The sequence below is a fragment of the Entelurus aequoreus genome, linkage group LG02 (genome assembly GCF_033978785.1).
Source record: "Entelurus aequoreus isolate RoL-2023_Sb linkage group LG02, RoL_Eaeq_v1.1, whole genome shotgun sequence".
In the NCBI taxonomy this organism is placed as follows: domain Eukaryota; kingdom Metazoa; phylum Chordata; class Actinopteri; order Syngnathiformes; family Syngnathidae; genus Entelurus; species Entelurus aequoreus.
The window spans coordinates 47,751,053-47,764,289 of NC_084732.1; the positions used below are offsets into that span (position 1 = coordinate 47,751,053).

A 13,237-nucleotide genomic window follows, 5' to 3' on the forward strand; every position below is an offset into this window, starting at 1 on the left:
AGACGCATTACTTAAAACGTATGTCATTTTCCATTCTTGTCGAATGACCTATTCTCTAGCTTAACTGTATCTTGTTTGTTAGGCTATTGGAAAGAAATGAAGTATGAATTCTAAGGAGAGAAGTAAGGGGGGGATTTACATAAAGCTTTGAAGGCAGGTGCCAACAGGACTGTGTAGGCTAAAACCGACCCTCAGATCGGCCAAGGAATTCAGCTTTTTCTTTGTTCATTATCTCACACAGTTGAGTCAAAGCTTGTTTAAGATGTGTATGGTTCAGCTAGAGTACAGAAGCCACAGGCAGATATGCAAAAGAAAATGACAACTTCTTCCGTACATATCACACCATATCACATAACGCCATTGTGAAAAATCACTAAAGGTTGTTACTTATTAACGTAGCCTGCCTCCTCCAATTACCGTCTTTTCCGACCAAGTCTTTCTGTCTGTCTGCTAGAAATGTTTGGTGCCTTTTAGAGATTAAAGCCATTCCCTGTTGCCTTATACAGGTGTCACTGAGCCAGGGACTGTCTCAAAGACAAGCATTATATCAGCTGGCCCATCTGCGACTTACCGACTCCAGACAATCCCATTGCTCATCAGTAACCACTTTATTGAATTACACCATCTTGATTTTAAAGGCCAATCCTGTTTTCAGTAAGCAGTAGACGACAACCGTAGTGGTGAATATCTGCAGCATAGAACAAGAGTAACACCATGTCTCCTGCTGATTGCTTCAGACACCTTACAGCCATGATGTTAATCATGGGTGTGTACCGTAAATACAAATTCTGCCACTTAATGTAAACTCATCAAAGCCAAAATGAGAGTAGTGGGTCCTTGTAGGTCAATTGCCATGTTCCAGTTGATATAGTTTTAGTGGTGTATTGCATTCATTGTTTACTTTATGCTCATTTGGATGAAAAGTATTACACAAATAAATAGGAATCTACAAACAAACATCCAAGTTAGATATTTTAGGAATCTACAAACAAACATCCAAGTTAGGTATTTGGATCATGTAAATAGCTTTAGAATATATTAAAAGACTGGGAAGGAAATTGTGGATAGCTTAGTTAGGAGACACATTCACATTCAGTAGTGCTCCAACCCCTGCCACCATAGCACACTAATACTAGTTTTGTTATACAGGGGTGTTGAACTCGTTTTTACTGAGGGCCACATCACAGTTATGGCTGCCCTCAGACGGTCGTTTGTAACTGTGCATAATTCATGAATATAAATGTATAGGGTTTCACCTCATGATAATATTATACACTTGGCTATGCATTTAATTATGTTTTTTATATACACTGTAAAACAAATCCTAAGATTTTGTAGTAAAAACCATGCAGATCAGTCGTCACAATTTTACTATTAAATTTACAATTTGATGGATAATTTGCTTTGAAATCACTAGTCAAGCAGAATGTATTATCATTATTTTTTATTTTAACTAAGAACAGATTGAAATGTTTGTAAGTGTTCCATTAATAGATAATATTAAAGTTGAGAATATATACAATTGCATGCAATGTCAAAATGGAAAGAATAAATACATTTAGTAAGAAAAGATAAAGTACTTCATTAACGCATATTATTTCAAGGCTTTCGTGGGCTACGTAAAATGGTGTGGCAGGCCAGATATGGGCACCGGACCTTGAGTTTGACACTTGTGTTATAGATGTCATTTTAAAGGCCTACTGAAATGAATTTTTTTTATTTAAACAGGGATAGCAGATCTATTCTTTGTGTCATACTTGATCATTTCGCGATATTGCCATATTTTTGCTGAAAGGATTTAGTATAGAACAACGACGATAAAGATCGCAACTTTTGGTATCTGATAAAAAAAAAGGCTTGCCCCTACCGGAAGTAGCGTGACGTAGTCAATTGAACATATACGCAAAGTTCCCTATTGTTTACAATGATGGCCGCATGAAGTGAGAGAGATTCGGACCGAGAAAGCGACAATTTCCCCATTAATTTGAGCGAGGATGAAAGATTTGTGGATGAGTAAAGTGCAAGTGAAGGACTAGTGGGGAGTGGATGCGATTCAGATAGGGAAGATGCTGTGAGAGCCGGGGGTGACCTGATATTTAGCTGCGAATGACTACAACAGTAAATAAACACAAGACATATATATATATATACTCTATTAGCCACAACACAACCAGGCTTATATTTAATATGCCACAAATTAATCCTGCATAAAAACACCTCAGTGTTTGTTATGCTAGCTCCTAGCTCCTATGCTAGCTCCTAGCTCCTAGCTCCATATAAGCCGCCAATCCAATTCAAACACCTGCACAACACACACAATCACTCAGCCCAAAAGACCGTTCCCCTAACCCAAGGTTCATAAAGCTTATATATTTAAACAAAGTTACGTGTGTGACGCGCACGTACTGGCAAGCGATCAAATGTTTGGAAGCGCAGCTGCTACTCACGGTACCTGATATTCAGCTGGGAATGACTAAAACAGTAAATAAACACAAGACATATATATACTCTATTAGCCTCAACACAACCAGGTTTATATTTAATATGCCACAAATTAATCCTGCATAAAAACACCTACGTGTTTGTTATGCTAGCTCCTCTGCTAGCTCCTAGCTCCATAGAACACGCCAATACAATTCAAACACCTGATCAACACACACAATCACTCAGCCCAAAAGACCGTTCACCTAACCCAAGGTTCATAAAGCTTATATATTTAAACAAAGTTACGTACGTGACGCGCACGTACGGTCAAGCGATCAAATGTTTGGAAGCCAAAGCTGCATACTCACAGTAGCACGTCTGCGTCTTTGTCATCCAAATCAAAGTAATCCTGGTAAGAGTCTGTGTTGTCCCAGTTCTCTACAGGCGTCTGTGTATCGAAGTCAACAGTCCTCCTGGTTAGAGTCTCTGTTATCCGAGTTCTTCGATCTTGACTGCATCTTTCGGGAATGTAAACAAAGAAACACCGCCAGCTGTGTTGTGTTGCTGCTGACTTCCTTCGCAAAATACGTCCGCTTTGCACCGAGAACTTTCTTCTTTGCTTGCTCAGCTTCTTTCTCCATAATGCAATGAACATAATTGCAACAGATTCACCAACACAGATGTCCAGAATACATCCAGAATGAGATGAAAACAGCTATTTCGTATTGGCTTCAATGTGGAAGCCATACCCGTGTTCCCCGGGCTACGTCACACGCATACGTCATCCTCAGAGGCGTTTCGAACCGGAAGTTTAGCGGCAAATTTAAAATTGCACTTTATAAGTTAACCCGGCCGTATTGGCATGTGTTACAATGTTAAGATTTCATCATTGATATATAAACTATCAGACTGCATGGTCGGTAGTAGTGGGTTTCAGTAGGCCTTTAAGGCCTTTCCTTTCCTCATTGCTTAGCGGTCAATGCAATACTAAACAATACTAATAACAGTTGGATTAAAAAAGTTACATCCATTCCTATACAGTTGGTGGTGATGGTGTGCATGGCCAAGTGTTTGACAACTGAGGACGAGTTAATCTGCTAACATACTGTAAAAAACACATGTGAAGTAGGGCTGGGCGATACATCAAATATACTCGATGTATCGCGGGTTTGTCTCTGTGCGATATTGAAAATTACTATATCGTGATATTCGAGTATACCACGAGTGTCCAAACTTTTTCCACTGAGGGCCGCACACAGAAAAATTTAAGCATGTGGGGGCCATTTTTATATTTTTCATTTTCAAACCTTAACAAAATATATGGATTTTTTTTTTTTAACCTTTAGGGCTCCCGGGGACTATAAAGGGTCTCAGTCATTAAACTGTTAAAAATAAGTCAAATGATTATTATTATTTTTTATTTAACGCTTACAGTAAATCTCTATATCAACTTGAGGTTGATATAAAGTAAAACAAAAAAAAGGTTTCTGTCAAAGACAACTTTGTTTTTTATAGTAAAACTGAAATATTCAGTATTTAGTAATTAGAGCCTTAAAAGATCAATAATGCAGGACACCAATGATTTTAAGTCTTTAATATTTTTGAGTAATCACAGTGAAAAGTTAAATAAAATCCTACTAAATATATTTGGGATCCAAAAGGTCCCCCACTCATAAAGTGATACATTTTTAGTAGTTTTTTTTACTTTTAACACTTAAATTACGAGATCAACTTCAGATATATCTGTCGATTTTACGTTTGAACTATTATTTTGTTTGTTTTATGCTCTTTTGTCGAATAAAACTTTTATGTTTTTATATGGCAACCACACAATATATGCAATATTTTTTCCACATAAAACATTTTAAAGTGATATTTTTTCAGTAATAATTCATTATAACATAGATTTTTTGTCTTTTTTTTTTTAGCAATGGAAAAAAAAAAGAAAAATAAACAAAGACAAAAGAAAAAAACAGCCTGCATGGCAGCTTTGTGTCAACATTGCAACTTTTTCTTGTTAGATTTCACCTCATTCCACTTTTTTTAAATGTTTTTTAAAATTTTTGAAATAATATAAATTTTGCAATTTTTGCAAAATGTGTGGCGGGTCGGTAAACAATTAGCTGCGGGCTGCAAATGGCCCCTGGGCCGCACTTTGGACACCCCTGGAGTATCAGTTCTCACGCAGTTGCTTTTAGCTGTGGGCATTACACTACAGGCGTTTCTCACTCTTCCGTATGTCTTTCCTTCGCACAGAGACATAAAACAAGCGCACCTTCTTACATACGTCACATACGTATACGCCCTCGCGGAGCAGAGAGGTAGCGGCATGGGTAACGTTAGCTGTGGTGCGAGTGGTAATACGAGAGAAAGAAAGTGCGAATCTGGTAAAAAAATGAAGGAAGAATTAATTCCCAAGAAAAACAGCACAGTGTCCATCGTCTGGCGGTGGTTTGGCTTCAAGCGGGAATATGTCGAACAGACAACCGTAATTTGTCAAGTGTGGGGCAAAAGCGTTGATACAAAAAGTAGCATTACTGCTAATATGTAGCATCATTTGAAAAGTCACCCGCTAGAGCAGGGGTGTCAAACTCAAATACAGAGTGGGCCAAAATTTAAAACTGAACAAAGCCGCGGGCCAAGGTTGAACAAATTAACCTTTTCATAGGGACCCAAACAAGTTTTGCATTGGATATTGAACAAGCAAGGCTTATATAACTTCATAGTGACATGCAAAATTGAGTTTCAAATAATAATAATATTAATAAAAAAATATCAATGGCATATCAAATACAATTTAAATAAAAATCGAATGGCTCTTTTCTATTTGCAGCCTTCTGAGGTAAATATCAACATTAACTTTTTCCACAGGCTAATACATTTGAAAATAAAATAACAATGAATAAACCAACCATTCAGGACTTTAAACTGCTCAGTTTGCAACACACTGATCTAATCTGATGTGCCCAAGCCAGATACCTGGCATATTTTCTTGGATGCTAGTTCATTAATGTCGGGGCTCAGGCTTTGAGCTGAGGCAACCTTCATTATCGAACAAAGGTGTTCATCAGTCATTATATCTCGTAGTCCACCCGGACCACAGTCTTGGGGGCTTACCTTAAAGGCACTGCCTTTAACGTCCTCTACGAGCTGTCGTCACGTCCGCTTTTCATCCATTCTAACAACGTACCGGCCCAGTCACAAGATATGTGCGGCTTCTGTACGCACACACACGAGAATGCAACGCACACTTGATCAACAGCGATACACGTTACACTGAGGGTGACCGTATGAACAACTTTAACACTGTTAGAAATATACGCCACACTGTGAATCCACACCAAACAAGAATGACAAACACATTTCGGGAGAACATCCGCACCGTAACACAACATAAACACAACAGAACAAGTACCCAGAACCCTTTGCAGTACTAACTCTTCCGGGACGCTACAAAATACACCCCCGCTACCACCAAACCTGCGGGCCAGAGTTTGACACCCAAGCGCTAGAGAATGAAGAGTGTTTGAAACTCTGCATGTCAACATCTTTGTTCGGTGCCACAAAAACAAAATGCAGAGGCAACTTTTTCCACATCAACACCGTATGAAACAAATAGTCAACAACAGAAAGAGATAACGTCCGCAGTAACCTACCACATAGCGAAGGACATACACTATTTGATTTCCTATTATGCAGCCAATTGTTATTTGACAGTTATTGAAATATCTTGTGTGACATCATGCACAAAAGTGCACTTTATTTGTTTTAAACTATTGTAGTGGCGTTCTGTACAAAAAGTGCACTTTAATTTAGTATTGTTTTGATATGTCATCTTAGTGATATCATGCACAAAAGTGCACTAATAGCTTGTTTTAAAATGTCTCTGACAATCTTGCATTTTCTGTTTTGAAATGACATGAATGTTTATGCCTCTGCTTAATAACTGTTTAATCAAGTGTTAATTCAAGGCTAAGGCAAAATATTGAGATATATATTGTGTATCGTGACATGGCCTAAAAATATCGATATATTAAAAAAAAAGCCATATAGCCCAGCCCTAATGTGAAGACAAAACTACACTTAAAGATGTCAAAGTACAATTATGATGTCTTTAAGGATGATCAGGGCATGAATTCATATTACCATTTAGGCCATGAGTGTCTAAATTTAAGAAGAGTTTCTGTCTAGACTTAAAAGTTTTTTTTAGTTTTTCACTCACTTCCTTTTTGTCTATTTATTTATGATGCGTAATAGTGTGTATTCATCAGGAGGATAACATTTCCCTCATACCTAAACCATACCTTGCCGTATAAAGCAAAATTGGCTAAATAGGCTGATAGGGTATTTTGTTACTAGTAAATGTAAATGTAGACAAAGTGAACTTCAGAGCTTCCCGTGTATTTATTGTGATACTCTCCCTATCATCTGATATCAGCTGATGAAGTAACATTTATGTATTTCCTTAAGTTGTTCCTTTCATAACAGTGCTGTGTTTTAAGTCCCCCCCCATTATTTTTAGTATCATTGCTGACAGTGAACAATATTGTTATATGTGTGTTGGAGTGGTTTCAGACAGGTATGTTGTGTGGGTGAGAGACAGACATTATCAATCTCTCCTCTCTCTCAGTGCATCCTATGTTTGGGCAAGGGGGGTAGACTCCACTCTGATCACAGCTGAAATTTGCATCCATAAGTAAATAAGTAAATAAATCAAGTGCAAGCCATGAATGTGCTAATCAAGAGAGGGAGATGGCAGTGGGCTTGGTGCTGGGAAACTTTGCTCATGTAATATTCAGCACTAGAGGGTTAAAGGGCAGCCCAGAGTTATTGGTTCAAGCCCGATTGCCCCCTTTAATCAATGCAGGCTGCATCCCTTTAATAAAAGTATTAGCTCAGCAGTATCTTTGAGTTATCATTTTATCTATTCCCTGCTCCAAATTGAAGCCTATGTTGGGCCTCTCCGGTGCTTAGGACACAGGCAGATCCCCAAAGCTCAGCTACCATTTATTTTTTCAAGGGTGGAGGATGGCTGTATTGTTTAAGAAGGGGTTGAGTTATGGAGGCAAGATCATAACACAGCTGCACTCAAGTTTATTTAATTTTTGGCTCATAGAAAACACATGCTTTGATTGCTATAGTTAGAATTAATACACATCTCACGATTTTCTATTTTGAAGTGCAAATAGAGGTACTGTATTTTAGCAGCATTTTTTACTTTTTCTTTAGGTTATGTAAATGTTCAAAGTGCTGATGGGATGGTGTCTAATTATCTCAGATCTATTTGATCCATTACACTTTGCTGTTTCGCCTTTTTTCTGACTGCAAGTTAATTAAAAATAGATGTAGGATTTGCGACACATAAGATTAGGCACATTGTTTATAAGGTGAAGATAAAAGATGGTACCTTCTAGATATGGCAGGAAGATGAATCATAGCATTGTTTTAGTGCCTAATTTCACATAATGAACACAGTGTAATTTTTTGTAATTATTTCTCACCCTTCTTTGAAGCCTAGATTTCTTCTTGCGAATAGTGTTCCTTTTGTGCTTCCCATGTGTCATACTGTCTTGAAATTAAATACATACCATAAGAATATTTACTCATTGGGATAGGCTCCAGCGCCCTTGCCACCCGGAGAGAAATATATGGATGTTTTCAACATTGCACAATGAATACATTTTTATGTACTTATGTCTATATACTTTAGAATCACAAAATAAACTCATATATCTATCTTTTTGTGTGTACTCAGGCCTGGATGCGATGAACGCCTCATGTAGGCATCAGCATGGACAGCTGTGAGTCTCCCGTGTTTTCTGGGACAGACGATGGGCTCAGCTCCCCCCAGCAGCAGCAACCTCCACAGCCCTGGAACGATCACCCTAGCCTGCAGGTTCCTTGCACCAACCAGGCCCCTTCCCTGGACCCGCTGTCTTTCACGGCTCCTTATACTTCTCAACCCTCAAACCCTAGTGCTCTTCATGACGAGCTGAGAGAACTACAGTCCCATCATCAACTGCCAAAACAAACAACCCAGGCCCAACGTGAGAGCCCTGCAACCGGTCAGCTTCATTCCAAGAGAGAGGGTCTTGAGGAAGAGGAGCAAGACGGGGAAAGCTGTGGAGAAGAGGAAGAATCGGAGGACTTGGATGAAATGGAAATTGACAGCTGTTTCCCTAGTCTTCAATCTTTTCCCGGGGTAGCGATGGCTCCAGGTGGAGGGAGCATGCCCACTCTTCTGCGTCATCAGCCCACCCAACAGCAGGGCATAGGTGAGAGTGGAAGTGAGGAAGGAGAGGAAGAAGAGGAAGAGGAAAGTAGTGATGTTGAGAACTTGGCTGGAGAGATAGTCTACCAACCAGATGGCTCAGCCTACATTGTAGAGAGCCTCAGTCAGCTGATCCAAAGCGGTGGGAGCATGGTTCCCGGCCTGCTTCCCACAAACTCTCTCAATAGTGGGGGAAAACCGGGAGAACCTGCTGGGACACCATCTTCAGTCTATCCTCAGATCATCAACACGTTCCACATAGCCTCGTCCTTTGGGAAGTGGTTTGGCAATTCAGACCAGTTCTCCAATACCTCAACAATGGCAGGCTTCAGTCCTGTCCTGCACAGTTTCCGTGTTTTTGATGTGCGGCACACAAGTAACAAGGATTACCTTAATAGCGATGGGTCTGCCAAGAAGTCCTGTGTATCCAAAGATGTTCCAAACAATGTGGATTTATCCAAATTTGATGGTCTGGCCCTGTATGGAAAGGGTAAGCCAATTCTCATGTGTTTTCTCTGCAAGCTGTCCTTTGGTTATGCTCGTTCCTTTGCTACTCATGCCATCCATGACCACCGCATGACGCTGTGTGAGGATGAACGCCGTCTATTAGGGGACAAGCATGCATCTGCTATCATCCAGGGAATTGGGAAGGACAAAGAGCCCCTCATCAGCTTCCTGGAACCAAATATTAAAAGTACTCCTGTGCCACCTCTGCTTCCTATGAACTCTGGCCAGAGCTTTTATGGCACATTTAGTGGTGTCCATTTGGAGTCTGGAAGCAGCAGTGGAGGCAGCGAGACCCTCTTGAACAAAGACTGTGACTCTGGCCTCCAGCAGCAACAGCAGCAGCAAACCCAACAAAGCTCTGTCTTGCCTCTCGGAAGGCTGGGCAATCCCAAAGCATCCACTATTTCCTCAACCCCTGGCTCTGCCAAAGACTCTAGTGCCCTATCGAAACACGGGGGAAGAACAGAGGAGCCCACTGGAAAAGAATTGGCTTGTAAAGGAAAAGACGGGGCCACTGAGAACCATGGGGGTACGACACACCTATCTAGCCAAATGAAGGGTTCAGAACAAGAGGAAACATTATTCGGGGAAGAAGATGAGGTGGATGCAGAAGGTACAGTCGTGACCAGTGGTGTTAACAGTAGCAGTGGGGGAGGTGAAGCAGGGGAAGCAGCTGTATCAAACCAAAGCATTTCCAAATCTCCTTTATTAATGCCTAGTAGCACTCTCCAGCCTACTGCCTGCACCCCTGCAGTCAGTTACACACTAAACAGCAAATCCCCTGCTTCCACTTCCTGCTCTGTCAAGGAGGAGATTTCAGTTACAGATAGTGGGGGGAGATTCTCAGAACCCGTTTTGAGCTTTAACTGCCAGGGACCTACGGTTCCCATGGCAATGGCAGCAGCCAACGTCAGAAAGAGTGAGGATGACACTGCTGGCACTTCTTCCTCACCTCTGTCCTCCAATGCTGCTGCTGATGAAAGTGCCAATCGAGATAGTGCCACAGCTCCAGAACCAAATGATTGCCCGGCTGAGGAAGAGGAGGAAAATGGATCCCTTCTGCAGCAACATCACATGCACCACCATCATCATCACTTGCATACATCATCTCATGGCCACACTGTCTCACAACCTGGAGGTTCCTGTGATATAACAGGGGTGAACGACTGTTCGCAGAACCACAGTCATAGTGGCGGTGTAGGAAGTGGAGTAGAATGCCCTAAATGTGACACCATTCTAGGTTCCTCGCGCTCCTTGGGGGGTCACATGACCATGATGCATTCGCGTAACTCATGTAAGACACTCAAGTGTCCCAAATGCAACTGGCATTACAAATATCAGCAGACCCTGGAGGCACACATGAAAGAAAAACACCCAGATTCGGGAGGCTCCTGTGCTTACTGCAGTAGTGGTCAAAGCCACCCTCGTCTGGCTCGTGGAGAAAGCTATACCTGTGGATACAAACCTTTCCGATGTGAGGTATGTAACTGAATCAACGTTTATATCCCTTTGTATTCACAAATATACTGTTCATTGCATTGTATTGGTTGATTCATGACCTGTTTTCCAATGTTCTACAGGTATGTAACTACTCGACTACCACAAAGGGTAACCTAAGCATCCACATGCAGTCAGATAAACACCTGAACAACATGCAGACTCTACAGAATGGAGGTTCCATCGGATCTGCGCAGGAGCAGGTTTTTGGACATGGCCCGGGAGGTGTGGTGGCAGTGCCCTCAGTGACCCAGGCCAGTAGCCATCACCCTGCCCACCACCACTCCACACAGTCCTCTGTCCACATAACTGGACCATGTGGGGCCCCCTCACCGACCAAGCCAAAGAGCAAACCTACTTGGCGATGTGAGGTATGTGACTACGAAACCAACGTGGCACGGAACCTGCGTATCCACATGACCAGCGAGAAACACATGCATAACATGATGCTTCTCCAGCAAAACGTGACTCAGATGCAGCATGGCCGAATAGCGCTGGGGGCAATGCCCTCGCCCTCAGAGGCTGAGCTCTATCAGTATTACCTGACGCAGAATATGAGCCTACCACCTGGCTTAAAGATGGACCCGACTGGACCTGAGGCTCAGTTCCTGATGGGGGGCTTTTCTTTAGATCCCAGCATGGCTGCCTTGGCCCCTGCACTTGGTGAGCTTGTACTCTCATTAAATGCATTACACTTTGCAAAATCACCAATCATTTTGTAATTAGCACCAGTGTCCATACAGCAAATGTTGGATGTATGATCTTTTTAATGGCAGCTGCCCTTTTCTGTCCTACTTGAAAGTTCACACATCCAATTATCCTGATAACAAATCTCCTATTTCTGCAAACAGGACACCAAAACATGGTGTAAATCAATGTTGGCCTGTTTTAATCCAAATATACTGTCTTCTAACACTTCACTTACTAGATTGTGGCTCATAACATCATCATTTTGATATGCTAAAACCCTGTGTTTCTCCAAATGTTGCTATTTTTCAAGTTTGTGATTCAACATTCCACATCATATTAGAAAATTAGGGCCTGATTTACTAAAAGTTTGTGTGTACTAAAACACGTGAAAACTTGATAGGACACGAAAAGCTTCACTACTAAACATGTGCAAAAAGGATTGTGTCTGTTAAGTGAGCAGAATAAGGTGTGCAATTCATTTTGCGTCTCTGTCTTCATTAATGTGCAGAATATATGCTGATCATCAAAACGGCCACAATACTGAGAGGAGAAAATGTAAATATATTTTAGAGCACATGCAATGTGATTCATCAACACTAATCACTGTTTTGCAAGGAGTATTTTGCGTTTTATTTAGCACGATTGAAAAGGATGCACAAACTGACAGTACCACAAATGGCTGTGGGAGAGGAGTGCTGGCGCTGCAAAGACACATGATGGACAGAGAATCCTCCTTCCTACGTATATGTTTCAACATATTTGGACGGTCAAAAATAAAATAAAAATATTAGACACATCATCTATTCAGCAACATCCCTTTATATGTAATTTTATATCTGCTGGGAAACTTAAGGGGCTGATTTAAACAAATGCGTTTTGATTTCATTTAATATTTTTTTGAGGACCTTTGTGTTTTCAAATAGAATATATATTACTAACATAAATCCTATATGATAAAGACTTTTTGGAGTATGCATTTTTTGCAGCTTGATCACAATAGTACAGCCTCCCTCCCCTGCATCTTCTGCTGTAAAATAAAAAAGAAGAAACAAAAGTTGTTTCAATGTAGAAGCACAGCAGGACTGCTTCTAAAATGCCCATATAAAGTGGTGGATGTCTCCTGCTTGTTTGAAAACAGCCACAGGTAGGAGCATGATAACATGAATGTGCAGTAAATGAGAGTGTCCCTGTTGTGATGCCCTGTATAATACACGGACAATCCTTATTTGAATAAGGCGGTCCCTGCCACTTTTCATTTGCACAAGCAGTCTTAGTAGATTACGTGCAACACTTCCACTATTAGTACACTCTATTTTATAGTTTGCACACACTGTTTAGCGCGAGGTATTTGGATCTTAGTAAATATGGCCCTTAGTGTAGTACGGCACACCAGTGTTTTGTGTTTTTATCTACAATTTTTACACAGCCTCTGAACGTTGCCAAAATTTACCAAGTATTAGACAGAGGGTCATGGCTTTTAAGTACTTTTTGTCTTTATATTCACTTTCAGGTTACACCACCTTGATGTAGTTGTGATTGAGGTTTACTTTGTTATACCCACTTTTCCTGCGAGCAAAAGGTTAATTAGGGGGGCAAAACTTCCTCTCCTTGACTTCCCCCAAAGGCAGCTTCCAAACTGCTGCTCACCCTCGTCATTGGAGTTCCTCATTTTTACAGCTTTTTAATTGCAGTTATATGTTTTATCATGGTCAAAGAAGGAAGGTTACAGGGACTCACCATGGGTAATTAAGCAATACAGTAGTGCGTTTGCCGTGCCCACAGTTTGTACAGACTTGTCTTTAACTGTTGCTAGTTCAAAGACACAAACAAGAATTGATTACTCTGACT

At 40.8% G+C, this 13,237-nt stretch overlaps 1 protein-coding gene across 5 annotated transcripts in view; it reads left to right on the forward strand.

Moving 5' to 3' along the window:
• Positions 1–13,237, forward strand: part of zfhx3b (zinc finger homeobox 3b) — a 450,580-nt gene that overhangs the window by 273,299 nt on the left and 164,044 nt on the right. For all 5 annotated transcript variants that reach the window (XM_062028101.1, XM_062028110.1, XM_062028091.1 and 2 more), the window contains 2 exons: positions 8,180–10,681; positions 10,783–11,362. In XM_062028101.1, coding sequence (XP_061884085.1) covers positions 8,216–10,681; positions 10,783–11,362 — 3,046 coding nt within the window. In that variant the 5' untranslated portion in view covers positions 8,180–8,215. The remainder of the gene's footprint in view (positions 1–8,179; positions 10,682–10,782; positions 11,363–13,237) is intronic.